The sequence below is a fragment of the Eschrichtius robustus genome, chromosome 3 (assembly GCF_028021215.1).
Source record: "Eschrichtius robustus isolate mEscRob2 chromosome 3, mEscRob2.pri, whole genome shotgun sequence".
NCBI classification, from domain to species: domain Eukaryota; kingdom Metazoa; phylum Chordata; class Mammalia; order Artiodactyla; family Eschrichtiidae; genus Eschrichtius; species Eschrichtius robustus.
The window spans coordinates 45775343-45802767 of NC_090826.1; the positions used below are offsets into that span (position 1 = coordinate 45775343).

The 27425-nt window shown below is 50.3% G+C and overlaps 1 protein-coding gene across 8 annotated transcripts; it reads right to left on the bottom strand.

Annotated features, from left to right (window-relative positions):
* Positions 1-760: 760 nt before the first annotated feature.
* On the bottom strand, positions 761-27333 carry CYB5RL (cytochrome b5 reductase like). 8 transcript variants are annotated; one of them, XM_068539950.1, is made up of 8 exons: positions 27267-27306; positions 22690-22844; positions 21692-21958; positions 20623-20771; positions 17510-17597; positions 14022-14126; positions 9982-10185; positions 761-6135 (listed from the first exon to the last, which is right to left on the bottom strand). In XM_068539950.1, the coding sequence occupies exons 3-8, from the start codon at positions 21881-21883 to the stop codon at positions 5932-5934; spliced, it is 942 nt and encodes a 313-aa protein (XP_068396051.1). In that variant the 5' UTR covers positions 21884-21958; positions 22690-22844; positions 27267-27306; the 3' UTR covers positions 761-5931. The 8 variants fall into 8 exon arrangements, with proteins under 8 accessions (XP_068396051.1, XP_068396047.1, XP_068396045.1 ...); XM_068539946.1 differs by having other exon boundaries at positions 21692-22095; XM_068539944.1 differs by having other exon boundaries at positions 21692-22180.
* Positions 27334-27425: the final 92 nt, after the last annotated feature.

Here is a 27425-nt window from a genome sequence, read left to right on the forward strand (position 1 = left end):
GGCGCAGGAGCTGATGCAGGCTCACCTGCCCAACAAGCTGGCTGGTGTGGCCTACCATCCGGCCCTGTGTGCCCACCTGGCCGCTGTGCTGAGTGCCGAGATCCAGGACCTGGTCAAGACTGTCACCCCACCCCGCTACAGGCTGGTGTGCTCTGTCAGCATCGGGAGCAAGGGGCAGGACAGCGTGGTGGTCTCCAGCGGGTGCCTGTGGGACCCACATGCAGACAGCTTTGCCATCTCCCACTACGTGAACCCCACGCTCTTCAGCATGGCACTGGTGCATGCCATCTATTTGGAGTGAGCCCTGTGGGATGAAGGGTCTGGGACCTTCATGGGGCCCTGTACTAGAGCCTGGCAGGGAAAACTCAGCCCCGGGCCCATCAGTCAGTGACCTGGGAAAGCAGCACCCACCCAGGCAAGGCCAGCCGCTTCCACAGCTCTTGGTCAATTAAAAGAAAATGAGTAAGGTGCATCTACATTTGCCCTCCTCGGGCCACCCAGACCACACACACCGCTGAGTTCTTTTGCCTCTGGCTGGAATTATGTCATCCACGTGCGGCTCCTGGCGGGCTGCACAGATCAGAAGCTCTGAGGGGTAGCTATCTATGTCTTTGATTAATAAAAAATGGGAAATAAATTAATAATGACTTAATACATGCAATTTGGGATCAAAATCTTCCAAAGCATGGGGAAAATAACAAAAAAGGGAGTTCTTTTTTTAAAAATAAATTTATTTATTTTTATTTATTTTTTTGGCTGCATTGGGTCTTCGTTGCTGCACGCGGGCTTTCTCTAGTTGCGGCAAGCGGGGGCTACTCTTCGTTGCGGTGCATGAGCTTCTCATTGCGGTGGCTTCTCTTGTTGTAGAGCACGGGCTCTAGGCACACAGGCTTCGGTATTTGTGGCTCACGGGCTGTAGAGCGCAGGCTCAGTAGTTGTGGCGCACGGGCTTAGCTGCTCCGCGGCATGTGGGATCTTCCCGGACCAGGGCTCAAACCCATGTCCCCTGCATTGGCAGGCAGATTCTTAACCACTGCACCACCAGGGAAGTCCACAAAAGGGAGTTCTTGATAGTGACAAGTTTGAGAACAAGTGCTGTCATCCAGAGGCCAGCATGAGCCAGGCACTGCTGGGGAGGGCCTCCAGGGAGAGGAGAGAAAGGGGGCTGGTTCTCACACTCGCTCCGGGCCAGGCGCTGTGCTTGGGCATCACATACGTTTCCCTCATCCTCACACAGTCCCGGGAGATGGCGGTACCATCTCCACTTTATAGATGAGTAAGTAAACTGAGGCCCAGAGAGGCCAAGTTACTTGCCCTGTATACCTACAGCATCAGTCAGAGATTTGAACCTAGGTCTGCCTCACTTAAAAAACGAAAACAAAACACAATAAAACAAAACAAAAAGTCCAAAACTGTGGTGTCTGGAAAGTCACTCTGGTCTGAGTTTACGAGGAAAAGAAGAGGGACAAGCAGAGGGAACAGCATGTAAGCTATGGGTGCTGGGCATGGTTTATACTATTGACTGTTGTGACTAATCAGGGCACACGGTAGGTACTCGCAGTAGTTTCAAATGAAAGATTGAAAAGCTTGGAGGCATAAAAGGGCACAGCCTACCCTGAGGTGGGAGAGAAGGAATGAATGTTTTTAAGCCTCTAGTTTCTGAAGCACTTTGACCAGGCATATTTAATCTTATTTTAACAAATCTCTAAGTATGGAACTATTTCAAACACAGAAAAAGACAGAACATTAATAAAGCAGACAACGGTGAACCCATCACCCAGATTTACCAGATGATCATACTCTGCTATATTCATTTCAAATATTTTTATAGTAAAGTGACACAGATAAAAGCCCTCATCCCATCCCATCCCACTCCCTTCTCTCTGTCAGAGGTCACCACTGTCCTTGAAGTTGGTGAATCTCCTTCCTGAGCATTTGGTATTATTTTGTGTTTTTAAATTTTCCAAATATGGCTATCTTACTGTACCTTTCCTTTTACAATTTGGTTTTCACTCAATTATTATGCTTTTAGGATTTAGTCTATGTTGATACATGTAAATCTAGTTTACTCACTTGAACTGCTGTATGGTATTCCACTGTGAGTCTACATAGAACAGTGTATTTCTCCGTTTTCTTACCGATGAACATATAGGTAGTTTCCATTCTTTGCGGTTTCAAACAGTACAGCAGTGAAAGTCTTTATACACGTCTGATGGTGCACCCTCGTGTCACATACAGCCTTTATAACAATTGCAGCATGTACCCCTGCGTGACCTTGGAGAATTGTTTAATGTCTCAGAAACTTAGTTTCCTCATCAGTAAATTGGGGTAATAAAATAGCATGCATTTTGGTGACGACTGCATGCTTCAATGTAGGTGAAAAGCCTTTTGCAACCTGTAAAGGACTCCATGAAATGTTAGCTGTTTATCATTCAGGTGTTTGACATCCAGGATGTACTGAGCACCCTTCCACGCTGGGGACACAATGAACAGGGACGACCCCTGATGTGCTCACATGCATAAGAGACAGTTTGATGGGTGCAGCAACAGAAGAACGCGCAAGACTCTGCTCAGTAATCTAGCCTGGAGTATAGAGGCAGGCAAGGCTCCCAAGAGGCAGTGACACTAAGCTAAGTCCTCTAAAGACAAGGAGGCTTAGGCGAGTGGAAGATGGGAGGGTGGAAGGCTGGCCCAGGCAGAGGGAGCAGCAAATGTGAAGGGACTGAAGGACGCAAGAGAACGTGCTTGGAACATAAGAGTTGAGGGGAGGGGTAGTAAGACAGAATCAGCCTGGAGAGGTAAGCAGAGCCACGATGCTGTACCCTGAGGGCAGCAGGGAGCCACTGAAGGATTTAAGCAAGGGAGTGACAGGCTTAGATCTGCGTGTTAGAAGCAGCAGTCTGAATAAGCTCTGGAGAGCTGCAACACTGTACTCACACTCAACAACAACGTATCCTACACTTAGAAATTTGTTATGAGGGTAGATCTCATGTTAAGTATTGGGTTGGCCAAAAAGTTCGTTCCGGTTTTTCCATAACATCTTACGGAAAAACCCGTACGAACTTTTTGGCCAGCACAGTGTTATCACTACAATTAAAAAAAATGGGTCTGGCCACAGTGTGAAAGGGGGTGTAGGGGAGAGGCCGGAGGTTGGAGGCTGAGGACGGGAATGCTGCAGGCAAAACATGATGAGGGCGGAACCAAGGCAGCCATTGATTTTGCCACCAACGCCCTGACAGCATCACCAGGAGAGATGGGAGGAACGGGCCAGCTCACCCTGAGCTGGGAACCTCACCCTGATTCAAAGAGGTTCGTGCTCACGCACTCCAACTAGTCCCCTTCTTGGACTCACTTATCATCTTTCGAGGCACAGGACCCAGCCATGAGCTCTCAAGTTTCCGGATGGTATGAGCCCTTCGGCATCTTGGCACCAAGGGCGTGGCTGGGTCTTTACCAATGTCCCATACGGAACCCCACCAGCATCTAGACCGCACAGATCCCACACGGAGTGAGGGGAAGGGGAGGGTGACACATTCTAGGGTAAGAGGGGCTGTTGGTTATCACTGGATGGTAATAGCTAAACATCAAATATCTAAAACGGGAAAAGACAGACATACAAGAACTGCCCCAGACCCCTCACTCCCTAAGTGGGGACCACCTACCACCCCTAACTGCGAGTGAGAGGCCTCTACCCTCAGGGCAGTGGTGCGCCCTGGCCTCCCCTAGGCCAGGCTAGAGCATTGCCATCCATTCTCCTAGTGCGCCGTACTTCCCTTTTCAGCATACTCATCCCTTTTAGAATTACAGCTTTAATTTCTGCCTTCCTTGTCGGACTATAAGCTCCCCAATGGAGCTTCCCAGAACCGTACCCACCTTGTTCATTGTCCTTCCCTCAGTGCCTAAGAGCCTGGCTCCTAACAGGCCCTCCAGGAGTATTTGTGAGTAGAATCAATAGGATGCACTAACTGAGGGAGAGGAAAGGGCGGAGGAAGATGCATAGATTCAGAGGCCCTGAGAAAGAGTCTTGGTCAAGTCACAGGAGAGGCCGAACGAAATCACAGTTCCTGCTCGGGACCTCTGCCTCTCAGGGAAGGGCCTCCCCACTGATTACGCTATGCTGAAAAGAGGCTTTGCAACAGACCAGCATTTCCTGAAGTAGTCCATGGAATGCTGGTCTCAAAGTGTTCTCTAATTAAACAAGCTTGGGAAACTCTGGGTTAAATAAAATGAAAAGTGTTTCTTCACCACTGGACTTTTCAGAGCCTTTAATATGCTCGTGTGCACGTGATTCCTGGTGAAGGTCACATGCAGTATTCCTTACATCTATTTGACCGTGGAATTCTGTCTGTGAAACTTGGTTTGAAACCTTTGGCACCATCCCCCACCTGCTTGTCATAATTATTTATTGAACATGACACAGCAAGGAGATTTGTTGCAACTTTTTGGACAGTGCAGGAAAACCCTGTTTCACAAATGAAAATGACTCCAAGCTCCAAGATATAAATGGGATAAAGACAAAACTGTTCTGGTTGGAAGGGGGCCTGGAGATCCCACCTGGCCATTCCTTCACTGCTGTCGTGCCAGGAACTGTAGTGTCCTGCAGAGCCCAGTTTAAAAGTCACTGGTACAGAACTGTGAGGACAGGGCTGACATTAGAGACCTGGCTTCTGACCCTGGCCTTGCCATGAACTGTTTTACCTTGGGCAGGTCACATGGCCTCGCTGGGCCTTGGTTTCCCCATTGATACGATGAGTCTGGTAGATGGGATGCTTTTTGGAGTCCTGAGCTTTAACCTCTGATATGATGAGAGCTGTGATTCTATGACTGCAAAATTCCAACTCTACGATTCTATGGTTCTTTGATTCTGAGATTCCATGGCTTAATATTCCAACTCTGAGACTGCCTGTAGCCAGCCTGAGCTCGTGCAGCATACTGGAGCCCAGGCTACAGAAAGGAGAATTCATTAACTGCGGTGTGCTGCCCAGGATTGCTAGGTTCCCTGTGGAGGGCATATGCCCCATGAAGGATGGAGGGGGTGGGGTGTGGAGGGGAGGGGTGGGGGGCTCAGAAGCAGCAGCAGCTCAGTGGGCAGAGCAGGGAGAAGGACCCAGGTCTCCGGACTCCTGCTCTATCTTTAGATCTCCATAGCAACCATCACCAGGGCGCTGCAGCTGAAGGCATGGCTGAGCTGGCTGCCTGCAGGAGGGAGGGGCATTTGCTTTCACGACTCTTTTGCTGGGGAAAGGACTCTGGGCTGGGCTCTTGAGCCAGGAAAAGGAGACTGAGAGTGAAGCCTTTTGCAGCACCAAAGGCCTGGTGCCAAAATAAAGGTAATCTAGGGCCCCACCTTGTTCTGAGACATGGTCAGGTCACAGAACCCACGACCTTCATTGTGTCAGGCTCACGCCACTGGAGGTACATACAGCAAGTGCCTCCTCTAGCCTCCGCTATGGTCATTCCCTAACCAGTGAGCACCTCATCTGAGCCAGCCCTGAGGCCACAAGAGACACACATCTCCAGGGAAAGCAGGCTTTGGCACAGGCATTACAGGGCAGGGCCCAGTGGGAGCCCCTCTCAAACCCTTGAAGCTGAGGAACCAGGAAAGCCCCTCCTAGTCCTTCTCCTGCCAACTCCTACCCAGCCAGGACCTGGCTCCCTCCAGGGAGTCCTCCCTGACTCCCGGCCGGATACTCTCCTCCCCAAGGTTCCTACAGCTCCATCTCCCTCCTCCCAGTAGGATGCCTGCTTGAGGGAGTCAGGAACTGCGTGGGGTGGATGAGAAACGGAGGTGTGCAGAGGTAAAGACATTTGTCCCAGGTCACCTGGAGAGTCAGCAGCGGTCTTCCATTCATGTCTTTGGATTCCAGTCTGTGTCCCTTCCTGCGGCCCAGTGTCAGGCCCCTGGCCTGAGCTTTAGAAGGGAGGCCAGGCCTAGAAGAGGAAGTAGGAGTCCTCGGCCAGGCCTGCACTCAGCAAGTACCCGGCCACGTCCTTGGTAAACTCAGCTGAGCCACAGACCAATGCAAACGGCTTTCTCCGACAGGAGCCAACCAGCTCTTCAATCAGGTCCTGGCCCAGGCGGCCAAAGTGAGTCTTGTCCCGGTAACTCCAGGGAAGCTGCTCTAGGGAGTTCTCCTGGGAGGATGAGAAACAGTGGGGGTGACTACTGGGGGTCCTCAGAGTTCACATGGTCAGCTCCTCTCTGGCAAACAAGGAAGCTGAGGCAGAGGGGGTGGGAAGCCAACCTTCACCCAGCCCCACCACGGGCCAGGCACTTCCTCACCCTGGGACTCCAATCACCCTCACAGAAGCCTGTGGGTAGGTAGTTATCCTCTACAACAGCTGATGCACAGGGAGGAGGGACGCCTCTCGGGGCACACGATGACGCAGGGGCAGCAGCAGAACCAGAACCTGGGGCCACTGCACCTGTCACTCTGGGGGGAATGTTTTCTCACCATGACTGTGGGTCTCCTAGCATCTTTCCAAGGTTATCCATCACCATCACCCTCGGAGCATAACTTTTGTTCATTTAAGATTTCAATTAGCTTGTTGAGTTAACAAATGTTTAATGAGTGGACTCTGTGCCTGGCCCGGTGCTAGGCAATGGGGATACGGCAGCTGCCTTAAACAGACAGGGTTCCTGGCCCCATCTGGCTGTGTGTCAGAGATCCCGGACTGCAGTGCCCTAACCACGAGAAGGGTTTATTTCTCTCACATGAAAAGGCTAGAGGTAGTATTCTGGGGGTGTGCAATGCCCCAGGCTCCTTCTCTTTCTGCCCCTCTAGACTTAGCTTGTGGTTTTCATTACCAGGGTCACAAAAGAAAATCTCCACTGCTTAGAAGAATATCTTTTAAGTAAACATTTTATTGGAGTATAACATATGTATAAAAACCGTAAAGTTTATATAGTTTGGAGAATTTTAACAAAGAGAAGAAACCATGTAACCAGCGTCCAAAACAAAACAAAACCCCCAACAGAACAGGACTATCACCTCTGCAGACCCTACTGAGATGAACTTCTGGTTCCTGGGGCCAAGCAGCGAGACAGGATGGAGAGAGAGGGGTTGGGGCTGGAATCCAAGCTTTGCCACCATTTTCTGGTGAGGAGCCGTGACCTCTCTGAGCTACTGAGATGAGCGCAGCGGATGGGGAAGCGCTGAGAGAGGCTCCATGAATGCCGGCCTCGAATCTCAGGCGCACTCATAGAGCTCATCAGACCCCGAGGGCCTCTGAGGACAGTGCTGTGCTGCTGACAGGGGACACTCTCTGATGATCTGCACCTTCTTGCGTGCCCTTTGTGCTCTGACCTGCCCGATGGGCCCTCGAGGGCAGGAACGAGTAGGGCCTATTGGCCTTGCCCCTCCTTCCCAATGCCCGATCCCCCCAGGCCAGTTAGGTTCAGTGCAGCTGACCTTGACTGTGCACCCAGAGATGCACGGGGTCTGGTTGCTGCTCAAGTGGCGAGGAGACCCATAAACAATGATGATGCAATGGGGTGGGTGCTAGGAAGCAGAGCCTGGGTCGTGACAGCAGAACCATCTACACCAGCCTGGAGGCTCAGGGAAAGTTCCCAGGATGGAATTACACCTTAGCAGAGAGATGTGAGGGATGAGTGGGTGTTAGGTGAAGAAGTGGGAAAAAGTGTGCCTGGCAGGGGGAACCGTACGAGCAAAGACCCAGGAGCCAGAAAAGCACAGAGCGCTTGCGACCACAGGCAGACCAGTGACACCAGAACGCAGCATGCAGCGGGAGTGGGCCAGAAGGCGAGGCCATGGAGGGCTGGCACAGCCATGTGGGCTGGCACATAGTCTTGAGAGCGGTGTGGAGCTAGGGAAGGACAGGAAGCAGGGCAGTGATGTGGTCACAGCTGCCCTTCCACCTGCAGGATGAAGGACAAATCGTCAAGGAGCGGCTGGAGCAGGGAGACCCTTGATGATGCTGTCGCTATGGCCCAGGCAGCACCCAGAGTGGAGGGAGCACGGCCAGGCAGGAGGCACCTCTCACTCCATCATCCCTCACCTTCCCCGGCTACTGACAGCCAGCCCACTCGCCTGCCCAACCCCAGGGCACTGGCCTCATCAAAGCCCCGGCCCAGGGTAGAAGGTCCCCTATTGCTGGTGAACTTTAACTCTGCCCTCAAGCCCGGACTCAAATGCCATCTCCTCTGTGAAGCCCTCTCTGTTTGCCTCCAGCACCCTGAACACCCTCCACAGCACCTATCCCTGTGCTGTCTTACACTGATAAGCAATAAGAGCATGGCCTCGCCACCAGCTTGCTGTGTTACCTTGGGCAAGGTTCTTAACCTCTCTGTGTCTCTGTTTCCACATCTATTAAAAGGCCATGATGGCAGTATAAGTCTCCTAAGATCGTGGTGGGGATTAAATGAGTTAATACACATAAAGTGCTTAGAACAGTGCTAGGCACAGAGAAAGTGCTCGATGAAGGGGAGCCCTTGTCAGCCATCTCTGTGGCTGTCTCCATATATATAGATGAGCACCTGGAGGGCAGTAAGAGGTCATCTTCATTTTTATTCTTATTTATTAAAAAAAAATTTTTTTTGGCCGCCCTGTGTGGCATGTGGGATCTTAGTTCCCTGACCAGGCATTGAACCCCCGTCCCCTGTAGTGGAAGCACAGAATCTTAACCACTGGACGGCCAGGGACGTCCCATTTTCATTTTTAAATCCCTGGCACCTGGCACGTGGTGGGGGAAAGGAAGGCTGGCCAACAGCCAGGGCATTTCTGCCAGGTGCCTGCCTTCCTGCCACCTTCCTTGACCAGCTCTTGGGCAGGGCTGAGTGTGCTCCTGGCGGGAGTGGCCCTTCCCTTGCCCCTCTCCCCTCGGCTGTACCTTAGCCCTCTGCTTCATCCCTGACCTTGGGCACTGCTGTCGCTGCTAATGTTCACCAAGAACGACCCACTCGGTGTTCATGCCACTGAGCATTCTGCCCCATGCACAGGCCTGTGGACTCTGGCCCCTCGGGACCTCAGGACCTCTGGTTTCCTGACACCCTCCCCCACCCAGCCACAATGTCGAGGATCATGTAAGTCTTTAGGGACACTCTAAAGCTGTCTCAAGAGGAAACTGATGACAAGGGTGCTCCAAAGTACAGGGCAATGAGGCTGACCCTGACCAAGAGAATGGAGGGGAGGCACCAGCAGGGAACCTCAACCCAGGGCGTGCAGGAAAGAGAAATAAAGCTACAGACTAGGCGAAGGCCAGTGAACAAAGATAGCTGAGGGCCTGGCTTGAGGTAAGGGGCAAGATAGACCTCCATGCCGCGGCCCTGTGGGGAGGGCCCAGAGGGGTGGCTTGAATGAATGGAGGGGATGGGGAACCAGAGGGAAGAGGGCTCAGGAGGCAAAGCCGCTTCCAGCTAGAGTGGCTGTAACTTGGAGGGTTTGAAAGCAGCTTTGTACCCAGGCGGGAACAAAGTGATGTGGAAAAGACCCTAACAAATGCAGTGAACTGGATCCGGTTTACTCCACCAGCCATTGCCAGGGTGAGTGCCTACTCCATGCCTGGTGCTGTGCAAAGCACTGAGAGCGTGGTGATCCAGACACGTGGTCCCTGCCTCAAGGAGCTATCACAGCCAGAGGACGTCTGTGCCTGGCCCACTGATTCTACAACCAGGCTCCCCGCCCATACAACAGAGGATGCCAGAGGGTGGATGGCAGGCAGCAAAGCATGGTGGGTGAGAGCTGGCGCTCTGGAAGCAGACAGTCTCGGGTTCATATCCTGGCTTCACCCTGTCTGGCAGCACGACACCAGCTGGTGCCTTCACCTCTGAGCGTCAGCTTCCTCATCTGCATAATGAACACGGCAACACCTGCCTTCCTTGCCAGGCACACACTGGGGGTTCCACCAGTGGCAGGGATGACTATTATGGCACGGGGCAGAGAGCCCACAGCATGTCCTCAAGATGGGTGCAGGGAACAGCAGAGTCTCAATCAGGGAAGGAAATCATCCCCCTGGGCTCACCTGGCTGAGTACAAAGAAGGTGCGGACATTCCAGAAACGAGCCTGCTCCCCGAGGAAGGTTTTCAGGTAGATGCCCTCAAAGGTCTTGAAGCAGCCGACCAGGGTGATGAAGGTCTCATCCTCTGCGTTGTCTGTGATGCTCTGCAGGATGGGAACCATGGGGGCCAGGCCGGTGCCAGCAGCCAGCATGAGGAGCTCACCGTACTAGGGAACAGGACGGTACATGACAGGGGTGGGCTGGGAAGGGGTCTGACCCCACCCATCCACTATGGGGGCTTTTCTTGGGCTTGCTTGAACTGGATGGCACTGCCCTTCCTGGGTGTCCCACCCATCTGAGTTCGCCTCTCTACCTCCTCCAGAAAGCCATCCTTGCCTGTGAAAGGCTACAGCTTATGAGGTCTATGGAACAGAAATCATGGAATCTGGAGGCTGAAAGGGAACATGATGGTGCAGTCATCCTGCAAGTGCCTTGGCTGCCTTCTAAAGCATCCCCACGGGACTCTGCTTACATACTTCTGCTGATAGGTAGTCCACTACCTCCCAAGGAAGTCTGCTCCATTACAGACTGACTCCCCTTGCCAGGGAAGGCTTCCCACCTCACACTGAGCTGACACCTGTTCCCACCAAAGCTTTGCCCTCCCACCCCCATCCCAGTCCTGCCCTCCGGGCTGCTTCCTCTGCCCCAGGGCAACCCTGCAGAGATCTGAGGCCCCTGGCTTGGACCCTGAGCCTGCTCGTCTCTAGACTAAATGAGATACTATACCTCAGTGCCTGGCACAGAGAGCCAGGCAATCAAAGTGAGCTCCTAAGAGGCACTTGTTCCATCAGCTCCCCATCACCAAACCTATTTCCTGGCTCTAGGCCTCCTTAAGATCAGTGCCTAGGTTAGTGCCTGACCCACACAGTGAGGTATTCACCGACATCTTTCTAGAGATTAGGCCTCTGTGCGCAGTCTGAGTGTTCACCAGCTTTAGTGACAGCCGCTGCACACCACACTACTGCATGGAATGCTTCCTGGAGTACCAGGAGTCATGCAGATCTGGGGGTAAACCCCCAGTCATGTGATCTGGGCAAGTTCTTTCACCTCTCTGAGCCTTGGTTTCTTCACTGGTAAAAAAATAACAGCACCTCCCCAGAATAGCACCTATCTCAGAACTGTCATGAGGATTAAAGAGATGACATAAAGTACCTGGTATGGGACTTCCCTGGTGGCGCAGTGGTTAAGAATCCGCCTGCCAGTGCAGGGGACACAGGCTCGATCCCTGGTCCAGGAGGATCCCACATGTCACGGAGCAACTAAGCCCGTGCGCCACAACTACTGAGCCTGTGCTCTAGAGCCCACGAGCCGCAACTACTGAGCCCGTATGCCGCAACTACTGAAGCCCGCGCACCCAGAGCCCATGCTCCGCAACAAGAGAAGCCACCGCACCGCAACGAAGAGTAGCCCCCGCTCACCACAACTAGAGAGAAAGCCCACGTGCAGCAACGAAGACCCAACGCAGCCAAAAAAAATGAATAAAATAAAATAAATTCTAAAATAAAATTTAAAAAATAATCAAGTGCCTGGTATGGAGCCTGGGGCTTAATACAATTAGATTCCTTCCCTCACTGAGCCCTACTACTAGCCCATCATCCTGTCCTGTGTTCATGGTCTCCCAGCCTCCCAGTCACGGAGCGTGCCGTGCTCCCCCTTTCTCCCATCACTGCTCAGGCTCTCATCTGGGGAGCCTTCCCTGAGCCAGGGGCAGGTGAGGGGCCCTTCTTGTGTTCCCACAGCCCTCTGTGCATCCCTCCTCACACTTGTCACACTGTGTTGTTGTCATCTATTTGTGCGCCTCTCTCCCCATCAGACTGTGAGCTTCTGGAGGACAGGACTCATCTGACGCATCTCTGAGCCCCCAGGGTCCAGCACTGGCCTGGCCCTGGGTGAATACCTATGAAAGTCTGTGGAATGAATGCAAGACAGATTCTAATGTGTCAGTCTCAGGGCTGACGTGATCCATCTGCATTGAAGATGGCTGCAGAGTGGCAAGACTGGGCTGCATCCCAGCATCCTCACAGGCGCAGAGCCGAGCCTTAGCCACAGTTTCAGCGGCCAAGTGTTCATGTGTGATACACCATGTCTCTTCCCTCATGGCCGGGCCCTACACCCTCCCAGACAGGAAGTGCAGGGCTTTCCAGTGGGGTCTGTGGATGCCAAGGTAGTAAGACTGGTATGTCCAGGAAGATGGCCTGCAAGTATTCTTTATTTCTTCTTTTAGCTTCTTTATTTATTTTTGAAAATGTTTTTGGCTGTACCAGGCAGCATGCGGAACTTCCCCGACCAGGGATCGAACCCGTGCCCCCTGCAGTGGAAGTGCAGAGTCTTAACCACTGGACCACCAGGGAAGTCTCTTTTAGCTTCTTTATATCTGCTGAATTTTTTTTTTGGTAATGAACAGGTGCTGCATTTGTAGTAAGGAAAATACCAATAAAAGCTATTTTTAAATCAAACAAAAAGAATGGACCCGCAGACATAGAAAACAAACTTATGGTTACCAAAGGCGAAGGGAGAGGATGGATAAATTAGGAGTTTGGGATTAACATATATACACTACCGTATATAAAATAGATAACCAACAAGGACCTGCTGTATAGCACAAGGAACTATACTCAATACTTTCTAATAACCTATAAGGGAAAAGAATCTGAAAAAGAATAGATGTATGTGTGTATGTGTGTGTATATATATATATATATATATACATATATATATATATATATATATACACACACACATACACACATACATATGTATAACTGAGTCACTTTGCTGTACACTTGAAACTAACACAACATTGTAAATCAACTGTACTTCAATTAAAAAAAGGAATGGAGAGGAAAAATGATTTGTTTTTGTTTTGCTTTGTTTTCCTAATTGTAAAGGTAATAGGTACTCATTACGGATAATCTGGAAAACATAATGAAGAAAATAAAAATCACCCATAATTCCACTACCCAGAGCTGCTAACATTTTATTGCTTTTTTTAAAAAAATATTTTTTCTGGGGACTTCCCTGGTGGTCCAGTGGTTAAGACTCTGCACTACCACCGCAGGGGGCCTTGGTTCAATCCCTGGTTGGGGAACTAAGATCCCGCATGCCATGCGGTGTGGCCAAAAAAAAGAAAGAAAGAGAGGGAAAGGAAGAAAAAAAGAAAGAAAAGGAATTCTTTAAAAATATGTATATATTTTCTGTGCAATTTAACTTAGTTTCCTAATGTTGTATATTCAGTTTACCTAGTGTTTGTCACTTGATCTTACAGCTTAAGCATTAACATCATTTATACACATAATTTTAAAATCCAAGATAGTAGTCTATCACGTATCTGTAACCCAGTGTACTTAACTGTTCTGCTGTTGGATGTTCAGTTGTCTCCAATTTCTTGCTATTATAAATAAAGCCGCAATGAACATGTGCAAGAGGTAGCATTTTGGATTCTTTCCATAGGACAGACTTCAGAAGTGGAAGCACTGGGTCAAGGGTGTGAAGATTCCTAAGATTCCCAGTGCATATTGTCAAACTGCTTTCCAGATATGCACCAACTGATGAGAAATTACTGATTCTTCCTGGGAATGTCAGGGGAGGATGTGAACATGCTGTGAAGATGAGGGGAAGAGCCTTTGGGTTGGGAAGCAGGGGCCTCCCAAGCAGTGAGCCACAGGGTGTACTTAGGGAGTGGTCTCATAGTCTTGTAAATGGAATGTGAAACTGGAAAGATATCTGAGAGTCAGATGGCATAAGGGCCCTAAATACCTAGCTCATAGTCTGAATTTTTCCAAGCAATGGGCAGGCAAGAATGGTTCTGGAACAAGGGCAGGCAGTTTTGTTTCTTAGTGCCTATTCCCATCTCCTCCCATGTCCAACCCCAAGGATACTCTCGGGATTAGGTTTGGGCTCAAGAAGAATGGCACAGTGAGATTCTATGGCCTGAAATATGAGAACCACATTCCTGGAAGCTAAGCTGGGAGGGGTCGCCTGAGGACTCAGTGCGGGCACTGACCTGGTTTGGTTTATAGAAGAAGCCTCCGAAAGGTCCTCGCCAGAAAGCCGTGTCTCCTGCTTTCCAGGACTCCACATACTGGGACATCAGCCCTGTCTGGTAGCACTGGGAGGAAACGAAGGGAGACCTCATTAAGACAGGCACATGTTGCCAATACAAACCACGTCAGCCTCGAAAGTGGAGCCCTTCCTGCACTCTCAGTGCTTTACACGTGTTGTCTCATTTAATCCTAATCACCCATGAAGTTGGTACTGTCGTTCCCCGTTTTCAGATGAGGCCAAGAAGCTTACACAGAAGGTAAATGGTAAGACTGGGATGAGAATCCGTAAGACCTACAGCCTTAACTACAGAGGTCTCAAACCAAATAACTACAAGGGCCATGCGGGTAACATAACTGAGTGAAGAACTGGGTATGAGATGACTGATGGCAACTAACTGTCTCAGCGTCAGGGAGACAAGAGTGAGTGGTGGGGACTACAGTAAATTGGTGAGTGAATACTCTTTCTAAAGGAGGAAACCACTCTGCAAATTCCAGTACACAGTCCGCGGGGCCAGCGACGCCGGATCTTCTGACTCTCTAAGAGGGGCAGGAAATCCATATTTTTGTGAAAATTTTCCCATTTTTGAGATGTTGGCAATTAATTCAAAATTTTAAAACACTGTGCAGGCCAAGACCAAATATATTTATGGGCTAGAGTCCGCCTCATTTGCAATCTCTGCATATCCCTGCACTGTCTTCTGGCTGGATGAAAAAAGTGAAGATTGTGGAGGGGATTCCTCCATGGGGGAAGGGCACACTGCCCTGACTCTGTGTCAGGCACCATGCTGGGGCTGCAGGGGAGACAGCTGGACCTTAAGCTCCATGGAGGCAGCCAGTGCCTGAATCATGGAAAGGACTTAAACATCTGAATGAATGAATGAATGAACCCAGATTCAGGCCCTCCCTTTAAGGAGCTCACAATCTAAGAGGGACCTAAGTCTCAGACATATACGAGGTAGAGACTACCTAACCCCCCGTGAGAAGGATGAAGTGCTAGGAGAGCCCTGAGGAGGTGCAGTCACTTCCAGTGCAGTGGGATCGAGGACAGCTTCCTGGAGGGGGAAGCTAAGCTGGTCCTTGAAGACTGGGTAGACTCAAACTCACTGGGGATGCGGGAAGGGCAGAGAGAATTCCGGGCATCAGGTGTGGTATGGTCAGGGGTAAGACAGCCCAGGAAGGGTGTCTGGAGAAATTATAACCAGGGTTGAAGGAGAGACTGGGCTTTGGTCACCAGACATGCTTTTAAGCACCCACAGCTACTTCTGGTACCATCCCTGCCTTCCTTAGGCACCACATGCATAAAGCAAGGGAAGTCTTCCACTTACCTGAAGAGGTCTGGGGAGGAGGCTAAGTTTTTCTCCTAACTTGCTGGAGGCTGTATTTCAGCGCACACCTTGTTTTGCGGCCCCAGTATCAGGGAGGCACAGCCCCAGGGGTGGCCTTAGTGGCCCTATGGCACAGACAGCACTCAAGGAGAAAGGAAGGATTTTTCTGTGCCTCTGGCACCCACACGGAGCCTGGCACAGAGTAAATGCTCAATACACACTTGTTAAACAGAACTGACACTGAACTTGTTCTTCCACTTGAGATCATATTACCCCAGGGACCTTGGGACAATGACATCATCTCTCTGGGCTTCAGTTTCTTCATCTGTAAAGTGGGGAGAATATGATCTACTCTGCAGGGTGATTATGAGGTTGAAACGAGATAATTAAAATAAAGAGCTAGAAGCAGTACCTGGTGCCCAGAAGGTGCCAGAGAAATGGGAGCTCCTCCTTCCCATCTACATGGGAGGGTAAACCTTACAAAACCCTCCTGCCTTCCCAATTTGCAAAGACATTTCCAGCTCTTCCCAGCCAGCGGCTTAGGGATAATTAAGCATCTCTCTAAAGAGAGGCTTTCCGGTAAACGAAGGAGAAAATCAGCCTTACAGCTGGGAGAGATCCAGCTGCCCTGAAGAACTGTCTCCAGGCTTATCCTTTCAATAGAAACACACCCAGACAAGCAGCTTGGGGAAGCAGGCCATTTGGAGAGGATTTGTGGAATCTCCCAGACAAACAGTTGCGTGGAAAAGGGATCCCATCCAAGCTTATGTGTGAGGGAATAAATACTCCAGCTCTGAAGGCAGGCGGGGATGGTTGGGAGCCAGACACGGTGCTGGGGACCTGGAGTCAGAAGGCCAGGGCTCACCTACCAGCTGTACTTCTTACTACCTGGGGAGCCTCAGGCCCTCCTGGGGCCTCAGTTTGCTTATCAGTGAAATGGGGATAATTCCTGTCCTACAAGGGAGACAAAGGATGTGAAAACCATTCCTAAATATAGGTGTTCCCTAGGATTCCATTTGGGAAATGATCTAGAGCTATGTATTAGGCTGACCCATATGAAACTGCTGTTTCTGTAAGTCAAAAATGTTAGCATGTCAGCAATTTCATGTATTTCAACCTAATTATTTTTGCACATAATTGGACCTTCGTGACGTCTTATACATTTGTTGCCTATTCCTTGGGTCTCTGGGATATTTTGCATCCAGCCCACTTTGTTCATCTCATCTCTGCCAGTTTCCCCACCCATCTCGGTTGCCCCTACAAGCAACTCTCCTCCTGCCACTCAGACTGGGTACAGTTCCCAGAAGACCCTGCTCTATTTCACCCCTCCCTGCCTTCGGTTATCCGTCCCCCTGGAATGCCACTGCTAACTTGTATTCCTTCCTCAAGGCCCAACTCAAATGCCCCGACCCCTGCCAACCCACCTGTGAGATGATTTCAGGTTACTTTGGCCCCCAAGGTCCTCCATGTCCCATCTTTTGCCTACAAAAGCTTTCCAGGACAAATGTCTAACAGTTCCCCAAATCATGCCTCCATTGCCGCTGTACGTGCTGACACAGCACTCAGAGCTTCCTTCCCACTCCTGAGCTTAAATATAGAGCTCAGACACACAGCTTCCTCTGGGAAGCCCAGCTCACCTTCCCTGCAGCCCCAGCTGCCCTGAGTTGGGTTGGGGCCTCCCGTCACAGCATCTACCACCTTGTACTGCCCCAGTCTGGCCCCTGTCTGAGGGTGGGCGCCGTGTCTGACTCTCCCTGGACACCCGTGCCCAGCACACAGTAAGTGCACATGACTTGGTTCCCCTTTCCCCGGCTCAGTGCTTACGCTCCATCAATAGGGAAGAAGGTGAGGAGGAACAGCTTTACTTTTCTCAGTCCAAGCCTGTTTTTCATAAAATCTATCAGGAACATGCCCTCTGTTGGTGGACCAGTAGCCTCCTTTCCCCAGGAAAGGAGGAGTTGAGAAAAGGCCTCTTTCATTGTCCTTGCTCTTCCCTCAAGCCAGCCTCCTCCCATGTGAGCGCTGGCTTTTCCCATGTCAGAGGGAAGTGCCCCACCCTGACCAAGCTGGCAAATGGAGGTCCAGTCCACAGCCTCTTAGAGCATCCGTGTGAGTTGGCTCACCTTGATTAAAACTTCAAAGTATCCTTTTGCGTTGGCAGGGCTGATGGGCGTATAGGCTCTCTGAATTTCTAAGCCATCTACTATCCCTCTGGGAAAGAGAAGCACTCAGTCAGGCAGTCAGCCAGTCATTCAACAAACCCTCAGAGTACCGAATCTGTGCCAGGCTGGTGAAAGTGAAGGTGGGGGCCCAGTCATCCCCAGTGGTCCTCACTGAGGGGCAGGCAAGATGGAGCAGAAGAAAATAGCACTGGGCTCCCCCCACTGCCACATGCTGGCTGTGAGACCCTGGGCAGGTCATTTAAACCCTCAGCTGCCCCTTCTGTAAAATGGGGACAACTGTCTATGCCCCTGCTGTGTGGCTCCACAGGGGTCACAGATGAAAAAGTGCTTCAAAACGTACAATGATGGGCTTCCCTGGTGGCGCAGTGGTTAAGAATCCACCTGCCAATGCAGGGGACACGGGTTCAAGCCCTGGTCCGGGAAGATCCCGCATGCCACGGAGCAACTAAGCCAGTGCGCCACAGCTACTGAGCCTGTGCTCTAGAGCCCACGAGCCACAACTACTGAAGCCCACGTGCCTAGAGCCCGTGCTCCACAACAAGAGAAGCCACTGCAATGAGAAGCCCGTGCACTGCAACAAAGAGTAGCCCCTGCTCACTGCAACTAGAGAAAGCCCGCGTGCAGCAACGGATACCCAACGCAGCCAAAATAAATTAAAAAAATAAAAAAATAAAAAAAGTACACTGATGATGTGAGCTATTTTAGGACATCACTGGGGTTTTTCCTGACCTCTCCTAGACCACAGAATGATCAAGATAAAAATAACTATATTGGGCTTCCCTGGTGGCGCAGTGGTTGAGAATCTGCCTGCCAATGCAGGGGACACGGGTTCGAGCCCTGGTCTGGCAAGATCCCACATGCCGCGGAGCGACTAGGCCTGTGAGCCACAATGGCTGAGCCTGCGTGTCTGGAGCCTGTGCCCCGCAACAAGAGAGGCTGCGATAGTGAGAGGCCTGCGCACCACGATGAAGAGTGGCCCCCACTTGCCGCAACTAGAGAAAGCCCTGGCACAGAAACGAAGACCCAACACAGCCAAAAATAAATAAATAAATAAAAACAAAACAAACCAAAAAAAACTATATTTAACAAGCGTTTAACATTTATCAAACACGACCACATGCCAGGAGCATCAGAAGTGAAAGGATCCTCAAAGGTGCCCTAGTCCAAAGCCTGACGCCATGCATGAATCCCCTCCAGTGTTATCAACAAGGGGGCCGGGAGCACAGTCATGAGTAATAATAAGAGCAGCCATGTTGTAGTAAACGCCTATGATGCACCAAGCATATTATATGCAGTATCTTATTTATTTCAAACAATAACCAAAATGAGGAAACCGAGGCTTCCCTGGAGCACCTAAGCACTCCTCTCTTGAGCCCTACTATGTCCAAAATTTTCTTCTTTGAGGTATGCAAAGATTAAAAAGGCCTGTCCTAATGTATCAAAAGTTGGGCAGAAATATTCAATAAATGCTTACAGAACAAACAAGGAAATAACAAACAGAACATATGGCATGGCTCGGATGCAAAGGGCACTGTGACATTTGCTATGACAGAGGTAAAAGTGACAGGCACTCTCACCTAGGGAACCTCAGAAGGCCTTGAGCTCAGAAGGTCTTAAAGGACAAGCAGGCCACTAACAGGTAACAATGGGCAGGAAGTAAAGTAATTCCAGGCAGAGGCAACAGCCTGGGCAAAAGCTTAGAGGTAGGATAATGTAGTGCAAGCCAGGAACTGGCGAGTGGACCTCAGGGCTGGAACAAGGGGCACGTATGGGGGTGGTTGGGGGTGGGTGGAGAAGAACTTGGTGGGCAAGGAGGCAGGGGCCTTGGGTTAGAGTGTCACTGGGGAGGCACTGTGGAGTACCAGAAGGGGGCTGAATGAGGAGGGATGTGGTCAGCTGCATGTGTTAGGAATGTCACTGGAGTGACAGAGAGGGGCCAGACTACAGGCAGATAGTTCTGGGCATCCCTGACTTATGGATGGAGGGTTGCCTGGGGCTGTGACCTGTCCTGTGGCCCCTCTTGTCCACTGGAACAGTGACCTTTAAGGACCGTCAGCCAGGCCACAGGCCAGAACAAGCTGGGCACAAACACCAGGGGTCAGTGCGAGGCAAGTGGCCAGAGTGTGATGAGTAATAAGCTCTCTCCTGGTTTCCTTCCTCGTCTTCTGGCTATACTTTCCGTCTCCTTTGCTGGCTCTGCCTCCTCTTGCCAACACTATAAATGCTGGAGTTGCCAGGGTTCGGTCCTGCCTCCTTCCCTCTTTCCATGCCCCACATGCTCCCGAATGCCATCCAGGCATAACAATATACCTGGATGATTCCCAGATCCACGTCTGCAGCTCAGATTTCTCTGCTGAGCTTCAGACCCAGAGAGTCAACTGCCTGGCAGTCACCTCCATCTGGAGGTCCCAAAGGGTCTTGTCCCTGTGTAGGTGGAGGTGGGGATCAAGGTGGGAGGAGAGCACAAATGTAAGCTGGAAGGAAGAAGGAAGTTCAGAGGAGGTGAAGGGTGTAACTCAGGAGGCGGGCTGTTTGGGTTTGAATCCTTATTAGCTGTGTGATACTGGGCAACTCCCTTATTTTCAACAACAGTGTCTTCTCTATCAACTGGTGCTAATCATATGAGGTTAATACCACAAGCTCTGGAGCCACACTGCTTGCTTTCAAATCCTGGCTCCAACATTTCCTAACTGTGTGATCTTGGGGAAGTTACTAAACCTCTCTGACTTCAGTTTCCTCTCGGGCATGATAATGGTGTCTACCACACAGGATTTTGTGAGGAATGAATGAGCTTATACGTATGAGCACACAGAACTGTGCCTTGGATACTAAGTGCTAAAAAAGTGTTTGCTGTTACTGTTATTATTATTTATTATGAAAATGCATTATCTAGTTCAATTCCAAGAGCTCTCTGAGTCATGTATTACTACATTTATTTTGAAGATGACAAATGGAGGTTTAAGGAAGGTTAAGCAAGGTTGCCCTAGACCACACAGCTAGCAAATGGCAGAGAAAGGCTGCAAAGCCTGGGTCCTCCCACTACCTGAGTGTACCGTAGGATGAGGTGCTGGCCAGGCCGCAAGCCGAGCTGGCTGTTCCCAGGTAATGCAAACCGGACAAGGTAGGTGTCCTTAGTGAGTCTGTCTGTGGCACTGATGAGGAAGGCCAGGAAGGTCTCTGGGCTCAGTTTGGAAGGACAGCTCTGCAACAGGAAAAGATTCAACAGCTAGAAGCTGGGACTCAAGAGACGTGCAAGCATCCATGGGCATCCTCCCCACAAGGAGAGGCTATCAAGGCCAATAAGTTTTCTCAGTAATAGCGTAGTCCCACCTTACTTCCCTTTCAGGCTCTAAGAATGCCAGAACACTTTACATTGGGCTCACCCTGCTCTGAAGTCTTGTATGGCTCCCCTCAGCCCCAGGATAAAGTGCAAGGTCCTTAACGGGACACTCAAGGGCCCTGTGGATGGGCCCCAAGGCTCATTTTATCTCCCAGGCATCAGACACCAGACTTTTCTCTGTACCCCCAAGAATAACTTGCGGCTTCCTACCTGTGAGTCTATTTGCTCAAGCTATGCCCTCTATCCAGAACACTCATCTCCGGTGTATGAAAGACCTACGCATCCTTCAAACCCGCTAAAATCCAGATTTGCACAATTTAGAAGTTGATGGGACCTTACGGATGATCTAATCCAATATCCTTATTTTATATGTGGGGAAACTGAGGCCTGAGTGGTAGTGACTTATTTGTACAAGGTCACACCATGAGCAGGGACTCAAATTCATGTCTTCCAAGTCTCAGGCCACTGTCCTTAATATTCCACCCCACCTCTACCTCCTCCGGGAAGTCTTCTCTGAATGCCACGACTCACAGATCTCCCTCTCCTGTAAAATGCCCACACCCAATTCACTCCTGGGACCTCCCCTCGCCACCTGCCCCATGCCCCACTCACCAGCTCAAGGCCAGGCTTTGAACCTGGGTCAGTCTGCTTCCATTAAGCCCACTCTTTTCTCTCTGCTGTAGAGTCAGAGGAAGCTTCCCCGAGCAGGTACACTGCACAGGGCTGAGGCCAGGTGGACGCTGCCACCTGGCCCTCATGTCTGAGGAGCGGCTCCCCCTCACCTGTGTCTCTTCTCCACTCAGCAGGCTCATGTCCTTGCTGGCTCGGGCTGCCTCCCAACTTGCTAGGTCTCGCTGGTAGAGGTCGAACACGCAGGGGGAGCAGCCACTGCCGCAGCACTGGGAGGGCAAGGGCTCCACCGGCCGAAGCTGCAGCCAGGCTTCCTCCTCGTCGTCTTCCTCCCCCTTGTCCATTGTCAGTGGGCCTTGGTCAGGCAGGGGGTGCGGGCAACTGGGTGCTCTTCCCAGGGTAGGCCCAGGCCCTGCTCCCTTGCCAGCGTTGGAGAGGGAAAACATGTGGTTACGCTCTGGTCACCTCTATTCGGCTCATTCTCCCTGAGGCCTGCAGGTGCCAAGCTCTGTGTGAGCACTGGGGACAGGGATGAATCAATGCTGGGATCTGCTGCCTGGTGGGGGAGGGAGGGAGACAGGGCACAGCGATCGGAACGGGCAACCACGGTTTCTTGACCTCTTCCTGTGCTCTGAGGAGTGCTGGATTAAGATTACATAGAAAATCTCACTGAATTTTTAAAATATTTTAAATGATGAAGTACAACATTTATGTACAACTTAATATTTATAAAAGTTATAAAAATAAATTATAGATAAATTATAAATAAAAATAAATAAAAGAACCCTTTTGTAACCACCACTCACTCAAGTAAAAAGAACCTTGCTGGCATCCCAGAAGCCACACATTTGTGTTCCTTCCTTCCCCATTACCACCACCCTGACTTTTGATATAATCATTCCCTTGCTTTTCCTTAGTTGTGCCACCTTTATTTGCAACCCTATCCACTATTTATCAGCTTTGCTTAGTTTCTACCTTTAAACAGAATCATATGAATGCATTCTTCTGTGTCTGGTTTCTTTTACTCACCACTGTTGGTGAGTCACCTATCAAATTGCTGCATCTCATTTAATCTTTACAACAAGGCCAGTCCTGGAAGTGTCATTTTATGGATGGGAAAACTGGGGTCTGAAGAGGTTTAATAACTTACCCAGGGTGACAAAGGTCCCCAAATGATGGCACTGGGACTTCAACTCTGTTCTGTCTGGTTTCAGAACATATTGTTCTTCAATCACAGGAAAACAGGAGGAGGAGGGAAGTCATGATGGTCCAGATGAGAGGTAATGAGGACCTGGACCAGGGGAGCTTCAGGGAGGACGAGAGGACAGGGGTCATTTAGAGAAATCCTGAAGCAGTAATTAACAGGACACAGAGACTGATGGCTGTGAGGTGAGCAGGTGAGGGGGATAGAGCTTCAGGGAAGCTTCAGGGAGGACGAGAGGACAGGGGTCAATTAGAGAAATCCTGAAGCAGTAATTAACAGGACACAGAGACTGATGGCTGTGAGGTGAGCAGGTGAGGGGGACAGAGGGGTTGAAGGGACATCCAGGTGTCTGGCTTGGATCCATGGGTGGATAGTGGGTCCAAGAGAAGTTGAGTTTTAGGGGAAAGAGGAAGTGGGGGAAATGGTTAAGTTCAGTTTGAGGTACACTGAGTGCCTGTGGGACATCCAAGGGCAAAATCCAGCTGCCAGTTGGATTAAATAGGTCTAGGTACCTGAGTCTGGAGATGGAGCTCTGGGTAACTGACAACAAGGGAGGGATGAGTGGGTAAAGGAAGAGAACAGGCTGGAGCCTCTGAAGGCCTGCTTGGCCTCCTGCTTCCTGCAGCACTCACTGCACTTGGTCCAGCCCTGGTCACTGCAGGTGCTCAATAAATGCTCTTCCAGTGAATGAATCTCTACCCTATAGCATTTCACACTGTTCAGAAATTACATGTTTACGTGGTTTTCTCTTCTTTTGAGACTGTGAACTCCTTGAGGGCAGAGACCTGTTTTTTATTCATTTTATGAACTAGCACAGTGTACATTTAAAAATATGGATGTTGGCTTCCCTGGTGGCGCAGTGGTTGAGAATCTGCCTGCTAATGCAGGGGACACGGGTTCGAGCCCTGGTCTGGGAGGATCCCACATGCCGCGGAGCAACTAGGCCCGTGAGCCACAATTGCTGAGCCTGCGCGTCTGGAGCCTGTGCTCCGCAACAAGAGAGGCTGCGATAATGAGAGGCCCGCGCACCGCGATGAAGAGTGGCCCCCACTTGCCGCAACTAGAGAAAGCCCTGGCACAGAAACGAAGACCCAACACAGCCATAAAACCGCCCCCCCCCCAAAAAATATGGATGTTATATGAAAGGAAGGAAAGAAGGAAAGGAGCTTGGTTTCAGGGCCATTAGGTAAACATTGTCTGAAAGAAAGATCAGGGAGGAAAATTTAAATGGTTATGATTTATTTTGAGATGTTTCTGTGAGGGCAGTTTGGGATTTATCAAGGTTCTCTGTCTTTATATGTGGACCTCTACAGTTTATATAGAAATAGACCTGGTCATCTCACCTGTAAGGAAACTATTCATTGAAAATTCCACAGGCAGGGACTTCCCTGGTGGTCCAGCTGTTAAGACTCCGCGCTCCCAATGCAGGGGGCCCGGGTTCGATCCCTGGTCAGGGAACTAGATCCTGCATGCTGCAACTAAAAGATCCCGCATGCCACAACTAAAGATCCCGCATGCCGCAATGAAAATCCCACACGTGGCAATGAAGATCCTGCGTGCGGCAACTAAGACCCGGCTCAACCAAATAAATAAATAAATATTTTTAAAAAATCCACAGGCAAATCAAAGTAAAAGAGGGTCTTCTCTCCCTCTTGTCTGAGAACAGAACTTAGGGGAAGTCTGATGTCCCAGAGCATTATTTGATGTAAATATCACTCCTCTAAAAGCTCCAGTCTTGGACTTCCCTGGTGGCACAGTGGTTAAGAAGCCGCCTGCCAATGCAGGGGACACGGGTTCGAGCCCTGGTTGGGGAAGATCCCACATGCCGCAGAGCAACTAAGCCCGTGCGCCACAACTACTGAGTCTGCACTCTAGAGCCCGCGAGCCACAACTACTGAGCCCGCATGCCACAACTACTGAAGCCCACGTGCCTAGAGCCAGTGTTCCACAACGAGAAGCTACCGCAATGAGAAGCCTGCGCACCGCAGCGAAGAATAGCCCCTGCTTGCCGCAGTAAGCCCGCGCACAGCAATGAAGACCCAACACAGCCAAAAATAAACAAATAAATATATTTAAAAATATAAATAAATAAAATTTAAAAAAAAAAAGCTCCAGTCTTTGATTTCCTCCTATTCATTCCTGCCTCTTAGACACTTACTGGGCAGGGGCTGCTGAATGAGGTGCTGGGACACAAGAGGTGACTGACACTCATCTCTGTCCTGGAAGAGTCCTCCACTAAACAGATAAGAACTGGGATAAGAACAGATGCACTGCCTCACTCAGTCCTCTCGACAGCTGTACATAAGTAGGCCATGCTCTTCCTCATTTCACAATGGAGAAAACTGAGGCCAGGAGGCAGGAGTGGTAAAGTTAGTGCACATACCTGGTCTCTTAAGACTCCAGGCTGCTCTTTCTCCCTGGATTTCATGCTCTAGAGGGCAGAGGAGAGTGTCTTCATCTCCAATTCCCAGTGCCTGGCACTGGGCTGGCACAGAACAGGGACCCAACTTGCCAAACTGCCACTGAATTTTATGGGCACCCTGGAGCCTCCCAAGGGCAGTAGCTTCATTCGTGCATAAAGTGCTAGAATCAAGGTGTGGGCCAAGTCTGTGGAAAAGCAGAGGAGCAAACCACCACACCTGCTAGAAGACAGTGAAGTCCCATTTCTTGGTTACCAATCACTTCCCAGGAGCCCTAACCTTTAAGATCTTTCCCACTTTTCCTGCTTTCCACACCCATTTACACTGGAGCTTCCCATGGGCCCAAACGATGTGCTTCCAGTCTCCCCCTACACCATCCATCAGCACACCTCCCACCAGCTCTGATCACACCAGTCCCCTGCTTAGCAACCTTCAATAGCTCCCCGCTGCCTACTAGATACAATCCAATCTCCTTGCGTGGTGCCCAGTGTTCTCCTGATCAGAACTTGTCCAAGTTCTCTTACCACTTACTATCATTGGTTTTAGAAGGGTAGTTCCTCTGTGTGCAATAAATCTTTCTCTTATAGAGGAAAGAAAACCTGGTTCTACTGCTGGTTCTATCATTTCAGGAAGGTTTAGCAGGTTGAGAACCCCTTGAGGCCAAGCAGGTGTCTTATTCTTTCTGTATTCTACCACCAAGCACAGGCCTGGCATATGGAAGGCTCAGGTGAGTGGTGAGTACTCAGTTTACATATAAGGTCTGGGAGCCAGGCACAGTGCTAGGTGCTGGGATACAGCAGAGGTTAATAAAACATGGGCTCTACCTTCACAGAGCTTGCAACCTAGCTTAGTGTCACATCAGTTCAACCAATTTTTCTTGCATGTTATGTACCAGGTTTGTATTAAGAGTGAATGAGATCTGATTCCCTCTTTATGCTGATTTCTTACTCCCAAAAGGTTTTTCAGAGATAAAGTGAGGTAAGTGAAGGAACCCTATTAACTGTAAACTGCTGTACAGTGTGAGGGTTATTCATCCTTCTTTGCCTTAAATTTACTTTCTCCATGTTTTACTAATCCCACTCTCCCTAGTATTTTGGAAATTAGTAGAGAAGCTGGCCACGTCAGTCATGAATTTTAAAGACCAGGTTCACATCTTCTCTCAGCCTCTACCTTTTCAGTCTAAGAAGCCAGGCCTTGACATGTTGTTGCCTCTGCCTGGATGACTCTCCTCACCCTCAGGCCTTGCTTCAAGGTCACCTGCCCTCAGAGCCCCCCCTGAACCACCCCCTTCTCATTCTCTAGAAGGTACCCTATTTGCTTATTCATCACATTATTATGTATTCATTCATTAAGCATATATTTACTATGTGCCAGGCACTGGTCTAGGAGCAGGCTTCACAGCAGTGAAGAAACAAAAACCCTTGCACTCATGGATCTTATATTCTAGTGAGAGCGTCATTAAATAAGATCAAAATAGAAAACATGTTATGTTAGTGTTAAATACTGAAGACAAAAATAACTGGGGAAAAGGGATATGAAGTGTGGGTGTGTGTTGCAATTGCTATTTATTTACTTTGCTTGCTTTCTGTCTGTATCTCCCACTAAACTGTACGCTCTACACCGCACAACTGTTTTAGTCACCAGTGTAAACCCGATGCTCAGCAGTGCCTGACACTCAGTGGGCATTTGATAAATACGTGCTGCGCAAGGAGCAAGGTACACCTCCGCCGCTCTGGCCCTGCTTCCAGGAGGCGAAACGCGACATTGCGAGGAAAGGAACTAACTTTGGGCGCTGGGGAGGAGGCGTGCAGTGCAGCGCGGTCGATGCGGCGCCGGCGTGGTGCCAGGGCCACGCTCAGGCTCCGCGTGAGAAGGGCTGGAGAGGCAAGGAAATTTACGGCGTACCCACCGCGCGCCGGGTGCTGAGCGGAAGCGCTAGTTTAGGCATTTCTATCGCTATTTTTACAGCGAGTGACTTTAAGGCTCAGAAGGAAGTGCCCTGTCCAAGCTCCAATTGCTCGTAAGCGATCAAGGTTGTCCCGAGTTCAGGCTTGAAGTCCTGAAGCTCTTCTCCTAGTCCCCTTGCCCATCACAAGCACTCACCTACTCTCCTGCGCTTCCCCGGGGAGGCAGGCAGGGTTCCACTTGTGGGAAATTGCTGACGGCCTGCAGGGTGGGGCAAGACAACCATGCCCTGACGATGATTGGTTAAAGTGGCTGCCACTCATAAAACGAGTCTCGGCGTTCGGCTCCTTTCGTTCC